The following is a 26,080-nucleotide window of genomic DNA, read 5'->3' on the forward strand; positions in this document are numbered from 1 at the left end:
ATTAGAAAAAACATAATGATTATTTACTTATCTGATAAATTACATAGGATAAATAATAAACGCATAATTTGATAATTCGATTGATTTATTTTCTAAGCGCAAAATAAAAAATTGATCTCAGTTTTAAACAAACTTTTCTGGTCTCTGAGAAAATGATAAATCTAGGGTTATAATTATTAGTGACGAGTATTGTTTTGAGTGATTTTTTATTATTAAAACGATAAAAAAATTAAAAGTTTGGGCTATAAAATTTAATTTTTATTTTTTGGTTTCTGTATCTTGTTCCGAAGTTGGTATATTTCGTTTTTAAAGGTAAAAAATGTAGAAAAAGTAATAAAATCTTCTTTAGGTGCTAAAAAATTGTTTATCATTCATGGCAATAGGAAATATCATTATATATAAATTATAGAAAAATATTCTTTCTTATATTTAAAAAAATACATATTCAAGAAGTATGTATCTTTTTCGAGTTTTTTTTCATTTTGTATTTTTTATATTTATGTAGATCTCTTCATTATTTGAATGCTATGATGTATTTTTTAAGGATAGAGTCGACTCAAATCTCTTATTAGGATTTATAATCTTCCTCCAATAAATTTTCATAGTATTGTCTCCGATAGAATATATAATAATTAATAAATTATTTAACTATTTATTCGAAAGGTAAGCCGGCATTAGCGATATTTAAATTGTAAACTTGATGAAAATAAGAATTTCTGCAACTACAGTTTTATTTATTGTCTTTCTTTAAAAAATAAATATATCTACTTCAGAACAAGATACAGGAACTGAGAGAACATGTTTCAAATCAATAAAACTTTTCCATAAGTTTTATTAATCAAATCTGACATTGTTTTATTGTTTTACTAATTAATTACTGACTCCGAACGATATACAATACTACAAACCAAAATTTCTCAGAAATCCGAAGGTTATAATGAAAACAGAATAAACTCAATCTGCTCATCAAATTCGTGGAGATAAAAATCGTGATTCTCAGTATTATAATATAGTATTTATTCAAGTTTATTGTTCAATATAGGTTGCCATGACTTGTGAAAACCAAGCAAGAGTGAACAGTTTAATCCCTCATCTAATGGTAATTAGACACCACATCATAATAATGCACAACATAATACAAATCTAATTAATCTTAATCTATTCTTTATAATCAATAAGAAAATGATGCAGTAATTAATAGCATTTTCAAACATTAATTCTCTTGATATTTGGACAAGCTTTAATAGATATAATTACTAATAGTGGTACCCGGCATTGTTCGAAGTTAATAAACGTCAACAACATACAGAAAGGCGCACTTTGTTTTATTAATAAAGATATATACTACCCTTTTATTTTCTATTTTTCTACCTCCAAATACAAACAAACAGACAAGCGTTGCTTTCTTGATATAGATAGTCTTAGTTTAAGAACGGATTTAAAAAAATATTTAATATAAAATCCTAAAAAATTATTAAAAATTACAAACACAGATACTAAGAACCTGTTTAAAAAATATTTTTTACTTCCGTCTCTTATTAAGCCCTTTTTACTCTCAACTTTTTAGCACCCAACGTATTTGTATAAACATGACTTTTTAAAGAATATTTCATTTTGTGCTTTAGCAACAAACCCTCGTTGCTAACTTTTATTTCTTAGCTCAAGTAGTCACGTAGTTTTTAAAATATTATACGCTGACTTTAAAAGAATGCTTCTACAAATATCCAGACAAAGTTGCCTTATTAATATAGATACTGACTTGTGTTATTTTTTCTTAAAAAAAAAAAAAAATAATATGTAAAAATTCCTTTATTATAAGACTACCAATTATGTAGGTTGTTTTTAAATGACGTAAAAAAGATTAACAACCAATAATCAAATATGTATAATAATTTTTAAAGGAAAAGTCAATATATATATATATAACACATCGGTCAATAAGTCCAAGCCTAACTACCAGATGGAACTTTATTCATTGACTACTTGGAACATGGAAGAACAATCAACAACGACTATTATATTTGTTTTTTGGATCGTTTGAAGGCCGAAATCACCCAGAAAATACCTCATTTAAAGACAAAAAGGTGCTTTTTCACCAAAACATCGCATCGTGTCACAAGTCAATAAAAACAGCCGCAAAATTGGTTGAGTTGGTTTTCAGAACCCACCGTATTCTCCAGATCTGTCTCTCAGCGACTACTGGCTCTTCGCAGAACTCAAAAAGATATTCTGTGGAAAGAGATTTGCCTCAGATGAGGAAGTGATTGTCGAAACTGAAGCATATTTTTAAGGTCTCGATAAATCTTTCTACACCCATGGTATCGAAAAGCTACAGAAACGTTGGAATGATTGTATCGTTCTAAAAGGAGATTATATTGATGAATAAAAATAAAATTTGGCAAATTTTTTTGTTTTCCTATCAAGGCCCGGGAATGATTGACCGAGGTGTTAAATACGTGGACATCCCTTTCAATGTATTTTTAATTGAAAAAACTGGAGTTAATATTCTCCTGATATGTATCTCATATGATGCCTAAAACCATCAGTGCTTCTAAAAAAATGTTAAAGTCATATTTTGTCTTTATTCAACTTTAATTCATCCTTGAGTATTTTTTATCATTATTCTTTACAAAAAAAAACATGATGAATCTCACTGATTAAACGTTGATTTTCTCATTAAGGTTACATTTAAAGGATTTAACATAAAACATAAATGATTTGAATCACATTTTTAAAACTTTATATCAGACTTAATATTTCCAGTAGTTAAATATATTTATAGAAGTATTCTCTATGTTGTGTACAATTTGTAATGTGTATAAACAGCTTGAACATTTTCCATATCTCATAACGTCTTATTTAATAGTAGCAACAACAATTTTAATAACTAATTATATACGTATTAGCGGGAAAGTTACTAGCTTTCCTCATTTGGGTGGCTTAGTCCCAAAAATTATCAACTCGGTTATATAATTGCTTATGTAAATACATAGGTTTATTATAAATGTATGATAAAAACTTTGGCAGCCTCAAGCCCCACCCTCAAGGGGCTAGGAACGCCACTGCTTGTTGGAATTGTTTGGTGTACTAATACTTTAGTTGACCCGGGATACAGATGCACTTAAAAAGTTACTGTACCAAATTAACATTGAAACCAGTATTTGTAGCTCCACTACCTTATGAAAATTGACCTGCCATTGTGTTAGTTACTTCTCAAATTTCTGAATCCCACTACCCCAAAACGAAAGTGTCTTTTATATAAAAAGCTAGACTTAAAATTTTCATGCGTAAAAAGGTCATCAAATTTTTAAGCTGGTCCCACTCCAAACAAAAATCTCTCTTAGTGTAAATTCACCTGAACGACATTAAAGAAAATTATTTTTATCGAAAAAGTTCCAAAATAGCAATAGATACATTGGTACAGGAAGCCGTAAGAAAAAATGTTAACTTTGACAACAGTAATTCATCCCTATACATACATGATTAATTGTTACAATCATTTCTTTTTTAATCTATTAAAACTACTTATTATATGTATGAATAATACAACTGTGTACCAAAAATGTACTATTGTGCAATAAAAATACTTATCAATATGATACTTTTCATTGTTAAAGTTAAAAATTATACAATAAATTAATCGAATTTCAATGATTGAATTATACATATCGCAACTTCTTTGTTGAAAAGGTATCATCCCATTTGTTACAATACCCCACATTAACGGAGAATACGTTACTGTGTTTAAAAACTTACTGTTGACGAATGAAACGAAGTAACGACGAAGGTGGTAAGAATAAAGTTTTCAATTTATTATAAGGATGCATAGTTTCGAATAAATTGAGGGGTGTGCCAAAGCGAATAAGTGCTCAAAAACTAAACTTAATTTAGGTTCCAACATATATGCATAAAAAAGTCTGCTACAGCGTTTTCTATCCAATTAGTTTTCAAAAACTCACAGGATTGCAAATTAGCATAGTTAATTGGATTTGCGTGTAATAAGTAAGATGATAATTTTCAATATAATGCAAAAAAATCTCAAAAGGAAACTTCTTCAACATTAAAAGTTAGGATGAGAGCACAAAATTTATGTGGGGATCTCAGATCATATCCTTTGTTATGGCAGAAATTCTACTGAACACCACTGGCATTTAAATATATTTGTTATGCTTAACAATTGAAAAAAAAGAAAGATTTAACATTAATTTTTAACTTTACTTGATAAAGCTTTTTCTTCTGATTTCAGTGGTGTCCATAACTTTTAAATTTATTTGACAGTGACAGAATAATTTCTATTTTTAGTCAGAAATTCAGACTTCCTCTTAGTATTTACAATTTATGATTTTGTGAGTTTTGCAAGAATGGGGACGACGCCCTTTTACATCAAACAGTCCATATTGAAATTTATAATTATATGTGAGGTAATCGTAAGCAGCTCTTGCTGAGTTTTTAAGAAAAAAACTATCCTACTCCTATGCTTACTTGTATATAAATACTCATACAAAAATGGAACGACCCGAAATTACCAATAATAGGGATGGAATTATTTTTTCCCTTTTGGTCTTCAGTGATTTTTTTAGACCAACCTCGATCAATATTTTGGTCAAGACCGAAATTCAAACTGTACACCGATTTTTTATTTTTATTTTTTTTAAAGTTTGCACTTAAAAAAATTATTCAAATTTATTTCCTAAAAAAAAAAAAAAAAGTGTGAGACAGGATCAAAACCGATTTTTTAACTTTACTACGAGACGGATTTAGACCGAAGTTCGACTGATTTACTTATAAAGTTATGGATATAACTAAATTGTCGTAATTATTCTTGGGAGGGATGCGAATTAATTAGTAGTTTTCTATAAGGGGTGTTGTGGCGGACGCCCTGGGTCTCAGTCCGTCTAGGATTTCTAAATCAAATCCCAACACTAATAGACATTAGACTTATGACAAATAATTATTAATTAAATTATAAAAGTACCCAATGCTTATAAATGTTTAGCGGAATACTTTTTTTTAAATTATACTCAGTGCATAATAACCGTTCTTCGGCAATATACTGGTATTTTACCATATTTGATAGGAATATTACTCAGAGTGATCTCTAAGTTGTACATCAAATTATTCTTAAATGTCGGTGCTACAAACTGACACTTTATTCTTTTTGCCAGGGGTGTCCGCAGGATTATATATATATTTTTTTTTTTTTGGGGCTTGTTTTTTTTTAATTTTGGGAAAAAAAATTCAAAAATCTACAACTATTCACAAAAATTATATTTTTTGAAAATAAATTCAAAAATTCATAGCTACTTTCAAAGTATAATATTTTTTGGGAAAAAGAATTACAATATTCACATTTCTTCAAAAAATAAAATTTTCTTGAAAATATTTCAAATACTAAATTTTCTTAGAAAAGTTTCAAAAATATAAAGCTGTTCGCAAAAAAATAAATTTTATAGAAAAAAAATTTATTAAATATTTAATGTAATAAAAAACATTCCAAATATACAAAACTATAAGTAAGTTTTTTTCGAAAAATATTTATATTATTAAATTTTGTCAATTTTTTTTAAAATATTTGATTTTTTCGGGAAAAAATTAAAAATCCAAAGTATAAAAAATAAAATATTTACATGAAATTAAATTTGTAGGAAATAATTTTTAAACATTAAATCAAATTTAAAATATTACATTTTCTGATTTAAAAAAAATCAAATATTAGATTTTCTAATAAAAAAAATCCTTAATTTTAAGAGAGCCCCCCTCTCCCAAAAACATTGTTTTGAAATGAGAAACTGAACTGTAGGTAGGAAAACTCGGACTTAGTACCTTATTATGTGCAATAATGTATATATAAATATAAAATATTTATCAATATTTACCATCGTATATGTTCTAAATATATAATATATATGTACCCTTAAAAGCTTAATTGTTTAGCCTCATATATTGTATGGGAGTACATATCTGGGTAAATTATGACCTTGGATAAGAAACTATTATATTATTTGTGAAAGGTTCAAGGTATACATATGTACTTTAAGTATATTTATAAGAGTAAACAAACAAACTTTTGAAGGAAAACTTTGAATAAGATATCAAAACATTTATTGACTGTATGCATGAAGAAACATAAATGCACCAAAGTTTCTTCAAGGAAATAAAAACATGCATTATGAGGACATAGGCATTAGTGTTGGGAATTCTTGCTCTTTTTAGAGAATGGCTATTTCGGCTCAGCTTCTAAACAGTTCTTCAATTTTTTTGAACTTTAATAGATATATTGAAAATTGAATTTTTGGAATATTTTTTCCAAAAAATACATTCATTTTGGGTAGTTGTGGAGTTTTAACTCTTTTTTTTCAAAAAATTTACTTTTTTGTGAATAGCTATAGATTTTTGATTTTTTTTTTGAAAAAACTTAATGTTAAAAATTTTATGAGAAATTTGTTTTTGTTTATAGCTGTGAATTTTTGAAATTTTTTCTTAAAATTTAGTATTAAAAATTTTTCTATAGCCAATTATTGATATTTGTAATTTTATTTTGGAAATTTTTTATGAACAGTTATGAATTTTTTAAATTAATAAAATAAAAATACATTTTATTGTTTTTAGGTAAATTATAAACTTAGCAAGTTATATATTTAATTTCATCAATTTGGTTTTACAATTTCTGGAAGAATGCTCCGAGAATCTCCAGAAATTTGCCCCCCAATTAGATGAGATATGTAATGATTCATTTACCAATCCAGCCCATCTACAGGAGGGACTGACTTATTTAAGAATCCGAAGATAGTTTTTCCGTCTGCCAAAAAACACTGTTGAATAATGATAGCAGCCGTAGCCACTTTCATTGTGAAAAAATATATGTAGATTAGAAGGGGCCTGGAAGCGGCAGCAGTAGTTTTTAATCTACCTCGAGCCCCCAAGCTTATACTTCACAACCTATTAACCTGGTACATAGCTGATTTTATTGGCAGTCTTTTGCAGTGGTGGCAGCGATTTTAATCTATTTTGAGGTCCCTCGGTTATCCTACACTAAATTTATGTGACGAGGTGCAACCTGGGAAACTAAGAGGGTTATTTTATTGTCATCCATCGGCAGATGGAAAAACTATCAACGAATCCTTAGATAAGTCAGTCCCATTCTACCGATGGGGCAGATCGGTAGATGAATCACTACATATATAATATAATTGGAGTCAATTTTCCGCAAGCAATATTCCGATTGCAATTATCCTGCGAGTAATCCTCCGTGCACTCTAATTATCAATATAACTTGACAGTTCGAATTGAAGGTTGCTCTCAATTATCTAAAAAAATATTTTATTTTTAATTATGTTCATTTCCTACTTTATATATATATATATATTAGGCAAACTTTATCCAGTATTTAATTGATGTAATATTTGCTTTTTCTGATAGACTCGATCAAAAGTCCATTTTTTCATAATATGCATAATAAGAATGACATGGTTACAAAAGTATTTGTAGGAGCTTCAGATTTGCTGATCAAAACCTAGACGATTTTTCATATTTAATTCGTCTCTTTACATTGTATATGTATCTATAAACTGTAGAATTAGAATATTGCAAACCTAAGGCTCAATACCTTTAGCACATAGTTGTAAAATATCCTCATTTATCCCAATTCAGGTTGTCAGTGAATGACTTAATATTTCTTTCCTTGTTTAAACCAAATCATAGGCACAGAATAATTGGTTTTTTGTACTCATATATTGAAAATATACTTTAGTTTCTTATTCAACTAAACTCAGAGTAGAAACCAGTTGACCTATGGCTGGGGTACAAATTGAAGAAATATATTATTATTAAATAGAAATTTTTAAGACTATTAAGCAAGTTTCATTACTAATTAATTATTTGTATAAATCTCCCAATTTTAATAAATATTTAATAGGAAATATAAAGCATAAAGTATAAAATTTACAATTTAACGTGGATTTTTTTAACCAAATCGAAAAGTTTTCTCAATTTAAAGTTATTCGACATATAGAACTATATCCATTTCCTTCATACTTTGAAATTATTCTAGAAGTTGGTATAATTAATAATAAAAATAAGGATTAGCTCACTAACTACCTCAAAATCTACTAAATTATAATTTTTATCATTGCTTCCTGAAATATAGTGTTTCAACTATGAAAGACAGTAAATGACTAGTATATTAATCATAAAAATATATTTTTTTAGTTTATCACTAATCGTTGATCTTTATGCGAGTATAATTTTTATAATTATACATACTTATATCATAGTAATTTTATGTATTAATAAAAATATACCTTTAAATAGTTCAAGTGTAAAGAATTGTAAAAATTAATTAAATCATTTTTATATAATAATTACCATTATTGTTCCGTAAATATTATTTTAAAAAAATCTGTATTTCCATAGGAGAGTAACTTGCAAGACTGAATGTAACATTTAAATATTTGAAAAAATTAGCATTAAAAATCTTGTTAAAGTTTAAAATTTATTGTTAAATAGTATGTAAATTTTATTAAAATGTTTGTTTTCTATCAATCTTGAAAGGGTTAAAATCAATGACTATTGTGACAAAAGTAAAAGAAAAAATGATTTTGATCCCTTGAATAAAAAGAAAATATCTTTTGTAAATGAGAAAGAATTTCAACAAACCATATGTGACTCATATTCAAAACCACTCTAAACTTTTTGAGTTTAAGATAATTTTTGGAGAAAGGGATGCTACGGTTTTGTTTTAGATAAAATAGATGTTGAAATTCCATTAAAGTCCCCTTGGGTTTGCTTTATGTCCTTGATAGAACGTGTTCAACAGCTTGAAAAATACTTAATGAGCACATTAGCAATAAAGGAAAAGGAGAAAATTTGGAAATAATTAGTATCTTTTTATTGAAAAATTAGAATGAAAACGTCGACTTCCTAAATTATTTCAAGTTTAACTTTAGGACTGAATTAGTAACAAATATATATTTATGTCGTGACATCAAGCATAATATAAGTTGCAAACTACCTCCAAAGTTTAAAATATATGAAAAATGCAAAAATTTCATGAAAAATAACTAATTCACTGTTTTGACATGGTACTACCAGGATATAAATCTTAAACCGCCATTAACAAGTTTTCCATCCATCAAAGCAGTAGACTAACATTAAAAAAAAAGCGAAAAAAAGCGTACGCTGACGCAATTTATGGACGACTTAAAGACTATAAAACCAAGAAGCAAGTTAAAAAAAACTTGCAGTTCAATATTCAATATATCTCACAGCAGGATCAATCATCACCCACTACATAAATCATGTTACTTAAATCCGTGAGTTTTGTTTATGTTTATCCAAGCCCGAAGGAAAATATCATAATTTTTGACAATTATAATTCATTTCCGCCTTCATAACAATTACTTTTTTTAAGAAATAGGAAATGAGAGTACCATATGGTTTTAATTTGTACACCACACATTTTCTCTCTCTTTCTCTTCATATATTATTATCATTTTTCAAAGTAGAAAGTTTTAGTACACTCACATTAATTAATTAATTTTTTTCGTTTCAGATTTTCCCTCTCATTTTCTTTTCAACTCTCACTCTTGCCTCAGCTCCACACCATCCTTACTCCCCTGGTCCACACAAATACTGTGATCCTAAAGCTCCACCAAAGTGTGCACTTCATACAGATCTCCCTTACTGTCTCGAAGACTCAGAGTACCCAGACTATGACATTGCCTCAAAAATCTCTCAAGACCCCATTTTCCTTAAAAAATATTCTGACGTCTCAGATCAATCCGCTGATAATTTAGTGGACTACATATCCAAATATCAAGAAGACTACTTTGACTATGCCTACTACACAGGGGCATCCAAGGGTCACTCTCCTTACGATGCTACACATTGGATCGGACCTGAGGGCTATCTCTGTCCCTCTGAGGTCAGTTATTCCAAGATCCATCGTGCTGTCAATGTAGAAGGCTACTGGAGAGTTATTTTACAACATATGCCTACAGACTATGCCTATGGACAGTACAATTACACTCAAACAACAAGGGTTGAGACGTGTCTTACCCCTGAGTCTGCCTGTCGTCTTCTTGCACCTTGTTATAAGTCAAAATGTACTCAAAAGTATGTTTATCATCGCATGGTGTCCCTAGATCCTTGTGATCCTTATAGAGGATTCTTCATTGATACATACAAGCTCCCCTCTGCCTGTTCATGTCATATCCCTCAATAATCATTTAATCCCAAATCTTACTATTTTCTGTCTTTTTGGATAAAAAACATCCGTCAAAGGCCTTTACTATAATTTAAAATATGTACATACCTTAAAAGTTTTTTTAATGTGTCCTTCAGTTAAAAAAAAAAAAAATTGAACAAGAAAAGGGAAAAAAAAGAAAAAAAAATACGGAACTGCAACTACTAATTACCATCATCTATTTTTTCCCTTTTTCTCAGTCAAAAATAATTAAAATGAAGGACATTAACTAATTTTTTTATAATAAGTTTTTATTTGCACATTATAAAAATATTTATATATATATATCTGTGATATTGCCATTTTTGTGGTGTGATGTTGTATGCTGTGAGATATTAGAATAAAACATACATGAACTGAATTTTAATTTTATTTCCTATCATACTGATTATACTAGTGCCGTTACCCTTCCTTGGTACATGAAAAAAACATATGTACAATGTGCTACAGACAGGGTGGGGATTTAAACACGGAAAATTTAAGGATCATGTAAATATCAATTTATTTCCAATTTTAATTAAGCAATTCCCAAATCATTTGCTCTTATATGACGCGGTCCGTAGTGAAGTCAATCACTATAATCAACTACCTCCAGCTCCAACCTAACCCTGGCTCAGGACTTGATGAAGAACTCCATGTCCATATTGGTCACTACCTCGGAAATAGAAGCCCACAAAGAGTCAATAGTGTTATGTACATTGTACACGGTTATTGGACTCTCTCTCATAGATGCCCACAGTGTATTTCAAAGGTTCAGACCCGGTGAGCTTGGAGGCCACATTTCCTTTCCCCAAAATAGAAAGTCTGGAGTGCGTTTTTTGATCTCAGAACGATCATGAGCCATATCGCTGGTGATCCCAACCAATCATACTCCTTGATAGCCTAGGCAACATTTTAAATAGTTGATTTGGGAAGGTTTGTAAATTCAATAATCTTCTTGGGCGTATCCTCAGCTCGAAGGCGCACAATAATGGGCGTACGGCGTTCGTATTCGGAGGACATCTCAAGGATGTTGTATTTTTGTTATGGAATTTTTAATGTTAAATCTGATGAGCACTCTTTCAAAAATATAGATTTCAGGGTTGCCTAGAAATTAAGGTCTAAGCTTGTTCCTGATTTGATATACTCACCCTGTACATTCATACGTACGCACAATAACAAATATATATGGTTGTATGTCTGTTTTTTTGTTTTTGACAATAGTCAATTACTCTATGGTAACAGTAAAAATGACTGCGGATTTCATCCTCTACATTGGTTTGGTTTGAATTTTCTATAGAAGATAACGAGAAACAATTAGAATTTTAATACCTACAAAATGCATAGTAAATAAAATATATATACAGTAGAAGTAGGGTAACTTGAGCTTGAAGGGATCATTGTTTTTTTTATTTTTTTACTATTAGTTTAAATAATACATTTTATAAATTTACATCATAAAAAGGTTAGCAAATTATTTTGATTTTAATAGTTTTCTTCAAATTAACAATTATATATTAATCTCTTTATTATGAAAGGATGAGTTGTCAATATATGTATAAAGTTTAACATTTAAAAAATCCTTAGAAATACACTTTACATTTGTCAGTCAAAAAATTTAACAGGTCGTAGTGTCAGACGATCAATACATTTGGAAACTCATCTTAAGTTGGAATCAAAACAAAATTGAATTTTGAATACAAAAAAAAAAACAGTATTCTCTTATTTGTGATAGAATAAATCTGTGAAGAAATGTAATAAAATTGTCAAAATACTATTTACAACCTATTCCAGTTTAGTTTTCAGGAAAAATTGAGATAAGTAAAGTTGAGTGGTATGGTAATTTTTTTGCTATGGGACAATTGTTCTCAATCTATTTCCTAGTAGGTGTTCCTGCAGAAGTGAGTTTATTTTAATGTTACTGTTCAGTATCTAAGGATCGAAATGTCGGGATTCTAATGATCTAACTTATATTTATTTAATCATGTTATGTAACAGACAAATATAGTTTTAATTTATGATTATAAATTTATGTACTCCTACAAAAAAATTTATATATTATGGTATACTACCAAATTTTTAAACGGTAAATAAATATAAGTAAATATCACTCATGATGTGATTTCCATTGAATCTTTTACGTTTTCCACCAAAAAGGGAAGAAACGGTCTGAAATTAGTTTTGCTATTCCCTCAGTAGCTAAGAAAGTCATAAAAGAGGAAGAAGTTTGGCTGAAAATACTTTTCCATAACAGATATATTTTCGCCTTATATGACCCCGAAAGCAATTGTGGGAGGGGGGGGGGAGGATTTTTTTTTTCGAAGATATTTTGCCAATTATATATGTGTAAAGTTATTTGTTGATATTACTAAAAGGCCTCAAGAAGTTTTATGACGAAATCGTCAATCTATGACATTCTTATGTTTGCTTCTGTTATCTCCAATGAATAATTCTACATCTACTGAATTGCCAGCTCTTCAATGAATTGTTTGTACAGGACTCAAGATTTGACAATAATATTACGATTGATATCATCCAACAAAACTGACATAGAAGAAACTTCTTCAAAAGCCTGAGGAGTTCAGACCATTGCTTCGTTTGAAAAAAAAACAAAAACTTTAATGTTCTCGATCTAAAACTTAATTCCTATTTTAATAGTACGAGATTCTTATTTGCTCTTCGGAGAACATCGAAAATGCCCCTACTTCTGATGCCTTGGTATATGAAATTTCATTATGTAGTTGTGAAACCGGCGGAACAGCGAACCATTCTTGGTAGAAGAAAATACTGTGTTCAATAAAGGGAATATATGACGGGAGGAAATTTGCTTCTCAGTTACAGATATTGAATGGTATCTTAAGTTACTTTAAGCTATGCAAAGATTATAGGAGAATGTACTAAAATACACTGCACGCCTTTTTTTACTGTTCCACTTTATGGATAGTCAATAAGTTTTGAAGGAAAAGCAGTCCAATGTTTTAGGAGCTACAATGTTATTCGGAATTAATTCTAGTAAGTTAAATTATATCGAAGAAGAAAAGTAATTGAATATTGCCATCAGTAGGGTCAAAGCTTATTTGGCACAAAAATTAGTAAAAGAAAAACTTATCGATATTCGAGGAATAATGATCTCAGCAGAAGCAAGATAGGTATTCATAGTTTTCCGTCAGAATTCGACAGTTGCCTGAAAAAAAACGGGATTTTGCCACAAATTTAGTGACATTTTATCCATCAGTCTCTACGAGACATTTCAAAACTTTGAGTTTTATCGTGAAACAGTTTAGAAAACATTACCAAAAAAAAAAAAAGAATAATACGTTTGAGTGTATGATACATGCATTCGAACTGCTCATTATTTACATGGATGGTTTGTTCCATAATTCTCTGATAATTCATAATGTTTGCACAGTATGCTTAAAAATAGACAAGTCTATATAGTATATTTGTGGGGTATATCTCAATCAATTGTTATTAGTTGTAAACGAAATACTGGTACGCCTCATTGAACTCTTACATAAACCTCTTCTTATGGCCATAGATTCCAATACTTATAATAATCTTTGCGGTAGTACAAATGTAAAAAAATGAAACAAATTATTGACAATAACTATAAAATTATGTAGAACTTGAGATCCATTTCCGATGTAGTAGCACATATACCCCTTTGTGTGATCGTGCATGTAAACTATGCATGTTTACTATGGTAAACATCGATAAATTCTGAACTAACTTACTAACTATGTATGATACTTGCAAAATGAAAGTTTTTTTTGTCTTTTTATCATTCTTATTTTTTCATGTCTTATCCCTTTCAGAGAAGGCCTCTTTATACATTTCTTAGTCGGTTTTGATATTTTAATAGTATATTAGGGAATGTGATTGTTTTTTGATTTTTAGGTCTTTAGAAGGAAATTATTTATCAACTATAATATTGAATTATATTTTTATACAAACACAATTTTCCTTTTATGTTTTTATCTTTATATAAATAAAGACCTTGCTGTTGATAATAAAATATGGTTGTCCTTGATCTTGAATATGTGTCCTCCGATTTTCATTAAATTGTAACCACTACAAGGTACAATCAATATCTCAATTTACAATTAATTTGTAAATAGAGTGGTAAGTATACACTAAAATACCGTACTTAGTGGTTAGTAAATAAAATAATGATTGTATATTGGCGTTTATTATTCTAAAATAATATCACTATATGAAATATAGATATGATATTTGGTCTCAATTTTATTTAAAAACTAATGCTTGGCTTTCAATCTAAGTAATTAATAATGGAAAATTTCAAAAAAAAGAAAAATCTAAGATACCAAATTTAAAATATTTGATGTCAAAAATTAGGATCACGATTCAATATTTTTTTTATATATTAGGAGTTGAAAAAAATTATAACATTAGTGTATTTAAGCTTTAAAATACGCCTCAGAATACATATATTATAGAATTTTTTTTAAAATAGCCAAAAAATACCTTACATAAATTGATCATCCATGAATATTGAATTATCCTCATCCCAAGTATTGTAAATCCTTTATTTAAAATTATTCATCTCCTTTTTGGGTTGCAACTTATACAAAACCGCAGCTTGTACACAAAATATAAATATGAAAAAAAGTACATACACTTCATACTTATAAATATATGTGTTATACAAATTGAAACTTTTATACGCAAATTACAACTAAAAAAACTTTAAAAAATAATTTTGTATTATCATAATGCAATAATTGAATACTCCTTGGATGGTTGATATATTAATGGTGCAATTATAGAAGATTTTGATGACAGTTATTATATGATAAGTATTTTGTAGTACATTATAAAGTTCAAATGGTCACAGATATAATCAGGCCATTGGGTTCGGTACATAAAATGTCCGACTCCAACAACAACACAAATTTTATAATAATATATTTTATAGCCGTTATAAGTACTATTGAGTAATTCGACCTTAGAGTCTGAAAAGTTTCCAACCTAACAAAGATACAAGAAATTTTTTATTTTTCAACATAGTCTCCTCGTAACTCTTCTACACTCTTCTATCAGCGATGCTCCCATCTCTGTAAGCTGTCCAAATAGTACCCCGCGTTTTTCTCAGGAAAAAAAATACAAAACAAACCACAAAAAAGTTTTCTTTTGGCTCAATTAATCCGAGTAAGATTAACTTAGACACGTCAAATTACATTTCCAAAAATAAATAAATATTAAATACAGCTCAATACTCAATTTGTTCATTTTCACAAAACTACTAACATCAACTCACTTAAACGACTGTTACATAACAACTGCGCGTCCAATATAGGTGAAACTCTGGTGAATAACTTTCAACAGATGCTAGATAGATTTGACTGACAATTTTTTATTTTGGAAACTTTTCAGACCGCCCTCTTATGTATTAAATAATTGGACGTGGCAGAAAGAAAATATTTGGAAATTAAGATATTCAACATAATGAACATCATATGAAATGGATCAAAAGTTATGGGATTTTTATCTATCACTAGTCCATTTATAGCGTTTGAACATAATTTATGTAGTCGTAAATGAGTAACAAAACACACAACCTCTCATTGCAACGTTTTTCTTGCCACTAGTGACATTTACTACGTTTATTCACAAAACTAAGTAATTCACAGCACAATTTCAAATATGTTATAATCTTATCCAATTTTATCGTCCCTGCAAGGATTGTGGGATAACTTTTAAAAGTATAATACAAGCGATTGTCCTGTTTTAAACCTCGTCAAGTCTTTTATCCATGTAAATCAAGAATTCATTCGGAATTTTAGCCCAAATTCGGTAAAGGTATACATATTACATGGCATGGCATCTAGAAATTTTTTTAGTATAGAAGAAAAAGCTATCAGTGCAAGTATTTTACATGTTAAAGCCTATATTCCTCAAGATAATATGGAAGAAGAACCAATTGACACCGCTCACATTAGGGCGATTATGATATCTGCTACAGCAAAGTATACTGCATTTAAACTGAAGATACCGAACCTAACGAACAATTCATCGTGGAAGTACGCGTTTGGATTAATAAAATACTTCCGATCAACTTCTGCTAGGCATTTGAAAATGTTGAAACGTATGATCAACTATTAAAAGAAGCATGTCGTAAAGTCGGAGGTTCTGGAATAGTTTATTTTATTTTATTATTTACTTGAATATTTTAATAATTTTGATTTTTTTTTTGTTTGGAATTTTTTTCAATATATAAAATATGATTAAATGATTAGTACATGATAGGCAATGCCAAGAAATTTAGGTCTTTAAATAGAAAATTAATTTCAAACTATAATGTTTATTTATGTATGCATATATTACGCAAATTTCCTGTTTGCATTTATCTATTTAAATAAAGACCTTCCTGTGGGGGAAAAAAAAAAAAAAAAAAAAGAAGGGAATTAGTAAAAAGTGAACTTTGAAAAATCAATTCTCCCATTTTACCGGTTTTAGTACTAAAAAACACAACTAAAGTACACAACGGGGATTTTATTTTCCCAAAAAATCGCAATAATTTCCACATTAGCATGTCATTTCTTAGGTATCAATTTCAGCTGGGTAGCATTAATTTAAAACTGATATCTAATCAATTAAATTTCAAATGATGAAAAAAGTCTGGTTTGAACGCATGGGTTGTATAAAATAGGTGTAACATACTTTTCTGTATATAACTAAAATACTTGATATCCTTTGGAATAAAAATTATAGTTTATCTTTATAGACAGACTCTTACCTACATTTTGATGCTACAGTTAATTATGTTTAAGATTACCGTTTCAAGTGAAAATCCAAAATAGTCATTGTCATTTTTATAATATGATTAACTTCCCGTGTTTTATTTTACATCGAGGGAAAAAACAATATCTTAATCCTTAGAAAACAAGTAAATCTGAGGAGGGAGAGAGGGTGTATATGTTGTAAGCTGGGGAAGGAAATTCGAAAAAGTGAAGGTCTGGGAACCATTTTTATGACACACCAGTAACATAAATAAATTGTTGACATTGCTACTGATGAAAATCGTGAGTATTTGGAGTATGTAAAAAAAGAAATTGACAATCAACATGGGAACCTTGACAATTTAAAAAATGTTCAGAAGGGGGAGCAGCTTAGCTTTCATAAAGTTTCATTAGACCAGCTCCGATCAGCTGTTACAAGAGAGGAAAGGGAGAAGGAAATAAACAATAACATTTCCAAGAACTTCTCCAACAATCGATCTTCAATTCTACTCTGAGTCCTACAAGAACTTACAATTATAACTCCGCAATAAATCCTCAAGTCTTTTATAAGTACACACAAATGTTCAATCAGGTTTTGATTATTATTGAATTTAGTGGAAAAGGAAGTTCGCAACTCAGGAGTTAAATAATAATAATAACTACTTAGGAAAAGAAAATTCGTTCTTCAGATTACAAATTTAAAAAAAAACCAGGGCAGTTAAAAAATGTGCACGATTTATCTCTTAAAACAAAGCCATATATTATTTATAAATTCTTATAGTTCCTGAAAATATATTATTTTATGTATTCAATGAACATATAGAACACAGGAGCTTTAATTATGGTTAATTTTTCAGTTCACATTTTTTAAAGTACATATATATTGCCCAAAAATCATTGTTATACATTTGATGACGCTACATGTCAGTATTTATGATAAAATTTTATATGTTTTGAAACAGAAATTTTTTGACCCCTAAACTATAACACACCCAATTGGCTCCACCCTATTTCAAATAAATTAATAATTATTTGATTATTTCTAAATTTCATTTTTAATAAAAAAATGATTTCAGATTATAACCAAAAGTTTCGATGATTTCATAGGGCGTCTACAGAATTATAACTTTTTTTTGCTTTTTCTCCGAGATCCGGTAAATGTAAATATCCTTTCATATTCGAAAAAAAAAAAAAAAAAAACTCTGTTTTTTAGTTTTTTCTTAAAAAAGAGGAAAAGAGTTTTTTTATTATCAAACGTTTAATTGAATAATTTTAATGTGCAAAAATGATTCCAAAGAATATAGAAATATTCACAATTTTTTTTTGACGAAAAACAAGTAATTAAAAAACTAAAAACGTGAAATGTTTCAAATTTTCCACAGTGTTCAAAATTAAAGAATTTTTTCTGGTGCTATCTTGATAAATTATAATTGATATTTTTTGTAAATTAATTGGACAAATTTACAAAACCATTTTGATGAAATTTCATCAAATGGCTTTAAAAAAGCTATAAGACCGGCACTAAATACTACTTCATGCCCATGCAAAACTGCAATGTTTGTATTAAATCAAAGTAATAGGTACTGTAAGTGTATAATAGATGGTTACATTTCGGATCGATTGGGGACTAGAACAGTACTTTTTTCATGTAAGGGTTACAATTGCAATCCAGATAGATATACTTTTATAGTTAAATAGCACTAAATATCAATTCATTTAATCATTTAGAGTAGCACGTAAAAATATGTACGAGTGGTTACTCTATGTAGAAATTCATATTTGTATACTTCAAATATATACAGTAGTTTAGTAGTATCAATAAAATTTGAAAACTATGGGGCTCTTATTGATCTTGGTTTGGTAAGAAAAAGGTTTAATACATATTCTTCTTCAATTGTTAATAACATTTTTACGATTATCCATGATTCAAAGCCTTTAGAAGTTTATGAATAAAATGTGTATTGTTGTACAATAACTGATAATTTTAATTATAGTGTAGAAGGGCAAAAAAGAAAAAATACGAACATAAAAAAAACAACTGAAAATCATGGAATTTCATCCACTAACTCTCTTCATCAAGCCAATTATTTTTATTTTGAGTTTTTTTTTTGGTTTCTTTTTTTACCTCATCCTTTTCAATAAGAGTAGATTAATTATTTGTATTTATAAAATGATCTTCACTTTATTGCTATTTGAATATATGAATTCTTGTTGGAATTTTCTTCTTACAATCTCTTATACTGTGTATTTATCTTCCAATAACTTTTTTTTGATAGCATAAACATTTAATTTCCTGGTACAGGAATACTTTATTTAAAAGAATTCGATAATTACTGAGAGTGAAGTCATTTTTGAAGTAATTATTAGTAGTTCACATATTATTCAAATATCCATCTTCATGTCATTTTTGCTGTGGCAGTTAGTGCTGTGTTGGTCCTTATTTATTCAGTAGATTCTAGTTCAGTCTTGGGACCATTCCTATCGGCTCTAAGGACTCTGGCCCATGAGATCATCTTTCCTTGGGACAACTCCTTAACTGTCATCCTTTGGAATTAAAAAAAAAATGTCAATGATTTATTAAGCCGAATCAAATATATCAGATATATATATATTAAGATCATTCCACATTTCTTGCAAAAGTATACCTGTTTCATTATAATGCGAACATATATTACATATTTTTACTCACATAATTATGTAATTTATTTTATTTATAATGTATTAGTTAAAAAACGAAAAAAAAACACTTAATGACGTCACAAGGGATAGATTTTACATACTTCAAGGAACAAAAAGTGGGACTGGACAGGATGGGACTGCAGTCCTTAGTCCTAAATAAGGACTTGATTAACACTACTGGCGTCTCATGGTTGTTTCTGTTATTCTCGGAAAATTAATTATAAATTCAGAAAGCAAAAAATTTCATTTGCTACTGTCACTAATAATCAAAGCAAATATCATTGTTCGAAAAATAATTTCTGTATTCATGAAAGTTATTTATACCGAGAAGAGGAATCATGTTCGATAATGTAAGATAAGAAAAATTGTGCTACAGATTAAAGAAAAATATCAAAATTAAATGGTGCATTGTAAATATTTTTTAGTATATGCAAGATCAGTACAATATTATTATGGAAAATCTATTCTATTAATGTTGTTTTCTCAGTTTTTCATACTTTTCTATTTGTTATAAATCACCATCGACCTTATTATTAATCTAATTTCCCAAAACTTTTTCAAAGTATTCAAATTTCTATGTTTGTTATAAGACCAATGTATTTGTTTATTTTTGCTGTTTCATTCCTTGTTAGTGCATCCCATGGATGAAATTAATGACTTCATTATTAAATATAACAAAACCTTTCATAAATAATATTTTCTTGTCATCTGAAAGATAAAGATTTACTTAATACATTTGCTGTGTTTGTTCAACAATTTTCATGTCGCTTAACCTTATTGTAATAACATACTAGATAATTGTTTATAGCTTATCAGCAAATAATTCCAGTTTAACCAATCAATGTTAAGAAGACTAGTATGGGGCATGAGTAATATACAAAAAAAATATTGTAAATTTGTGTGACCGTGAGATAACACCATGTTAATAGGTATGTTGTAGGCTTTCTTTCTTGTTTTGATTATATTTTTGGAAAAAGAAAGATCCCACTTTTATGTGTATGTAGTTTGCATAATATATAATTAATAATTTGATTAATGATAATCAATTTATTATTTATAATTACTCTATTGATTAATTAATATAATGATTCTTGTGAAGCATTTTTTTCGTATTTCCGATAAAAAACATATTCAATGAAACAAAATAAACAAAAATTCCCAAAAGATGATATACAAAATCTCGTAGAGTTATGTTTTCTATAAAAATTGAATTAAATAACACTAAAAGACGCATATATATTATTCTAAAATATTTAATCCTCCCAGTAGCATTAACAAAATAACACTGCTCAATATTTAAAAAGGTAAAAAAAAACAGACTTAATAAAAAGTTAAGTTGTTCCTTCAGAGAAGGACGATTCCCATTCAAATATAATTATTCTTATCAAATAGTGTTACAATCAAATTATTTTAAGACATTTATATGGAGCCCTAATTCTGTCTCTTGACACTGTTCATATTTTGATAAGTTTCTAAGTCTACCTAGGATACAAACATATATTGTATGTTTTAAGCCAAGTTTCTTTAAAGGTTGGATTATTTTATAGAATTTCAAAAGGATATTTTTATTTATGTAAAATAAAATATAACCTCTTTCCTTTACCAGAAAACATTTAGATTAGATGCTTACATTGACGTCAGTATGAATGTACATATAACCATTTTTTCTCTTGTGCTCTTTCTTTTCCTCTTTCTCCCTTAGTAATACCATGTTTAGCTCTCTTTTTATGTTTATTTTTATTATTATAGAGAGAAATAAGCAAGATTTTCTATTTATTTCGTTCCCCTCCCCCCTCACAGTTTATAAGCGAAAGAGAGAGAAAAAGAAGGATCCAATAATTAGATTTAGTGTGTTTAGTGTAAGTTGGGTTAGACCCTGCCAAAAAAATCTTTCGCAGTCATTATATTTGGGGAGGGATTCCTAACATTGAGAAACGTCACCCAATGTTCTACTTATATATGGGGATATTACTAAATGTAACGGCAAATAAAGGAGAAGTTACAACTCTTCCGTCCACGATCACCTTACAAAGTATGAAACAAGGATGTCTAAAGTATGTAAATATTTCGCTTCTTAGTTTTTAAATGTAAAGAGACTTATATCCCCCCCCCCCCATCTCTGGCTTGTATTTTTAACATTCTCTCTTGATGCCGGGTGAATATTTGTATCTACTACGTATCTACGACCACGTTTCTTTAATTTGTGCCCAAATTACACTTGTATTCCCTCAGTCAACCCTTTGGACTAACATCTAGGCCAGTGGTTCTCAAAAGGTACCTGGAGGCACTACAGGAAGTACTTGAAATTATGAATGAATATTCAGGAGGTTGGCTCGAGGGGATAATTTCATTTTTTGTCAACAGCTGAGGAATTTGATTTTTTTTGCTAAAAAACTTAATTTTTGAGAATAGGTATGGGTTTTGAAATTTTTTTCAAAAAAATTTAATTATTTGAGATATTGAGAATATTAATTTTTTATGCGAAAAAATTTAATATTGTGAAATTTATTTAAAAAAATTTAATTTCCTGACCTAGGCTATATTGAAAAATATACTATATATCAATTGGCTGTCTTTTTAAGAAGACATAAATCGTTAATTCAAACAAAAAAAAACACACACACATTGAAAGAGGTTTCATGTTTATTTTTACATGTCATGCTTTAAAACAACTTCAAAATGTACCTAATATATCTATTTATATAGATAACCAAGAAATACTCATTTTTTACAGGTTAAATTTTGTTAAAAAAGTACCTAGAAAGGCTGGAAGTTAATTTTAATCACAGAGTATATAATTGATCTTTAAAGTTGCAGCCATAAGTGGTAATATAAAAAAAATAGTTAGGAATCATTGAGCTTAACTATTTATGATCTTCTTAAAATAATCTTATTAATGAAAATTATTCTTTGTAAGGCGTTAAAGAGGAGTTAATAGCTTATTATTTATGTTTGCTACTTGAATCTTCTTGCTCTGATATGAATTATTTAAATATAATATTGTACAATCTGTCGATATATATAATTCCGAGTAGAGTGCAAAGTTTGGATATCGATTCTTTTTTTTTACGAGTACAAGTCCTTTTATTATTCTTATTGATTCTAGTTCAATTCTTCATATTTCTTTTGAGCTCATTTCAAGACCATAATTATATTATTGTTGTTAAAGACTTTTCTTGAGCTCAGTATTTGTTATAATACATCAGACGTTACGACCACAACAAAAAATTATATTATTTCTTACATTATTAATATTTTACTAATTATTCTGGCTTAAATTGAGTTTTTTTCCTATGAAAAGTACTTTCTATTTATTGTCATAGTTGATTTAATTTTTGAGCAAATTAGGTCAATCAAGAGCATTAAAGTCTAGAGTTTTAGCTTTTGAGTCAAAATTGAGTCTTAAGTCTTTCAAAGTCGGACTCGAGTCCATTTCGAGTTTCAAATATTGAATTTTCACAGGATGTACAGGATAAATAACCAAAAGAGTTTCTTCCTGATTCAAATTAACACTAGTATATGTATATTATCAAATTACAAATTAATATATATTATTTTGAAAAATATGTATATTTTATATCATTCATGAATCCATTAATGATTTTGTTTTAAAGATTTTTTAATTTTAATTTTTGTGTTTCCTTTCTCAAATAAATATTAACTATTTACATTTCTATCATTCATACTTAATATATTGAATTTAAAAGCGTTGTTTGAAAATCATAGACTAATATAATATAAAGGGAATTTATAAAATCCATTGGACCATATGTGGGTCTAATTATCTTAAGGCCCAATTTATGAGAAAGAAAATTTTTTTATCGATAAAAAATATTAATGTCTTTAATTTGATTAAGTACGTAATTTATACTCTAAATAAATGTTTAAAATCTTATAAGATAAAAATACATATCTTTTATTTGACTGTCAATAAACGTAAAAAAAAAATCTCATTTGCTTGAGTAAGTCTATTTTAATTTTTTTACTTGACATTGATAAAAGTTTTTATACTATATATTAATATTTTATTTGGCAAAATAAATTTCTCATTTGACAAATAATTAATCCTTTTCCAGGAATACAAATATTATTGCTGGCGTGGAAAAATAACTTAAAAGGGGATTTACTCTTTTATCCCATTACCCGCTGTCTTTTAACATGGACTAAAATTTGGTAAATGTCTTACATTTCAAAATGAATAATACTGAGGTGCATCAAGAAAATCAAAAATTATCTTATTTGTTTTACTCCATAAATACATTGTAGACATACAGATTTAGTCAATTTCAAATATTTTGTATTTATTGATATAGCAAAAAATATAAACGAAAGTCTAGAGTATTTATTTGATTTATGGTACTTAATCTTGCTCCTATACGGTCTTTCAAACCTTATTTTGTCTTTAATAATTCCTTTTCGGTAAAAATCATTTTTGTGTTGAAGGGTGAAATATACTATATTATTAGATAAATCGACATAACCCACTCTCAGCACATCTGAGAGCCTTATTTTTATTAGTTAGTATTATTATTATTTTTTTACTTTGTTGGTAATATACATGTCTTCTATGACGTTATATCGAACTTATATGAATAAATCATTTTTGACACTTTTCTAGATTCAAAAAAAGGTATGGCTTATTCGCATCTGTCTCATAGGATCTGCAATCTCTTTTTACCTCCTCATATTCTCTCTGAATCATGTTTACTCCAACAAACCTCCTTATCCCTTGGTTATTTCAATGCATGATCGAAAGACAAATCATGTCGAGCATCGTCCAATCAGTCATAGATTTAGTAATTTCATCCAACGTCGTTCAACCATTAAATGGTGCCATAATCTGAGCTTTTTGAATCCTAAAGGCCCAATCACAGCCCTGGCATCATTTCCCGGCTCAGGAAACACTTGGGTTCGATACCTCATCCAACAACTAACGGGTAAGTACACCATAAAATATATTTGTAAATCCATATTAACTCAACTTCTGTCAATTTCAATTGTAAGGGATATTTACAGGTAGTATATACATTGATTACGACCTTATGAAAAATGGCTTTCCTGCTGAAAATGTTAAGGATGGGTCTGTTATCGTTGTTAAAACCCACTTACTCCCTTACAAATCAAAAACTACCTACGATAGAGTTGTGCTCCCTAGTCCGCGATCCTTATGAGTCTCTTTTAGCAGAATTCAACCGACAAAATGGAGGACACATTGGGCATGCCTCAACAAGTAATTATCGCTCAATTCAATGGCTGAAATATGTAGTTGACTCTGCTCCAAGCTGGAGTAAATTTTATACATCCTGGTTCAATAGTTTTTCCGAAAGTGATCACCACGTGATTTTCTATTCGGATCTGAAAAGAGACTTGAGAACTGAATTGGTTAAACTAGGAAAGTTTCTCCTTCAAAGTGATTTTAGTATAAAAATGTTGGACTGTGTTATGAGTCGAAAGGATGGAAAGTTCAAAAGAGCCAAAAAGAAAATAAATTTTCCGATTTTCAATCAGATTATGAATACAACCATTGAGAGTGAGAAGCAGAAAGTGCTTAAGCTCTTTCAAAAAGATACTTTATAGCATACATATATTATGTATGTACTACATAGATATAATAATTTATTTAAATATTTTTTAGCATATATGGACTAGATTTTATATATATATATATATATAGGGTATTGTCACAAATAAATATTATTTATAGATTTTGTATATTTTTAAAAAAAATATTTATGAATGAGTATTATAATTGTATATGAATGAAATAAAGCAAAAAATAAAAGTTATAATATTAATAGTTTATACCCATAAATTTACTTATTACATACACGCATTTTTGATATTACATAAACTTTATTTGGGATCATAAATCCAAGTGTGCAAAATGTATAGTAGGGTGAGCCTGATGTCCCGACTTTCTCCAAAGAAGGGCTTATTCTTTTTAGGCACTGTTTATGGCTCCAATGAATTGTACAATTCCATTAAAATATATTCATATTGGCCTAAAGCATGAAATTTTGTAGTGGCCTCAAACGCCTTATTTTTTTTAAATAAACTTTAATCTTTACGGAAGGTAAGGTTTTGGTCAGTCGGCACTTGAGATGACTAATGATGTATGGGAGACGTATATTATTAATGGGCGACTTGTTCTTATTGTGCTAATTGATTACAAATGACGTCATTATAAGTCTTTAAAAGTGGAATCTATGAATATTACTTGCTGTGACGTTAGTTACTTTTCTTACAGCTTTTATGAAGTCCTAATTAGTCATGAAACATTTTTAAATGTCATTAAACTCATTATTTGAACCTGATCTCTACTTTAAATGCATATGCGAAGTAATTAGGTTTAAATAAATTAGAAATTCAGTGATGTAATTGTAAAACAATTTGTAACTTTAAAAAAAGAAAAATAACATTCATATTCAAGTCTATATTT

At 28.5% G+C, this 26,080-nt stretch overlaps 2 protein-coding genes across 2 annotated transcripts; both read left to right on the forward strand.

The window, feature by feature from the left end:
• The first annotated feature begins 9,229 nt into the window (after positions 1-9,229).
• Positions 9,230-10,604, forward strand: LOC121114682 (uncharacterized). Its single transcript, XM_040708716.1, has 2 exons — positions 9,230-9,311; positions 9,551-10,604. The coding sequence occupies exons 1-2, from the start codon at positions 9,297-9,299 to the stop codon at positions 10,220-10,222; spliced, it is 687 nt and encodes a 228-aa protein (XP_040564650.1). The 5' UTR covers positions 9,230-9,296; the 3' UTR covers positions 10,223-10,604.
• Positions 10,605-21,442: 10,838 nt separating this feature from the next.
• LOC121114683 (WSCD family member GA21586-like) lies at positions 21,443-25,419 on the forward strand. The gene is given in 4 exon segments (XM_040708717.2): positions 21,443-21,695; positions 24,260-24,578; positions 24,646-24,791; positions 24,793-25,419. Coding segments are annotated over 4 exon segments (900 nt in total). The 5' UTR covers positions 21,443-21,686; the 3' UTR covers positions 25,219-25,419.
• The last annotated feature ends 661 nt before the right edge of the window (positions 25,420-26,080 follow it).

The sequence above is a fragment of the Lepeophtheirus salmonis genome, chromosome 3, assembly GCF_016086655.4.
Source record: "Lepeophtheirus salmonis chromosome 3, UVic_Lsal_1.4, whole genome shotgun sequence".
In the NCBI taxonomy this organism is placed as follows: domain Eukaryota; kingdom Metazoa; phylum Arthropoda; class Copepoda; order Siphonostomatoida; family Caligidae; genus Lepeophtheirus; species Lepeophtheirus salmonis.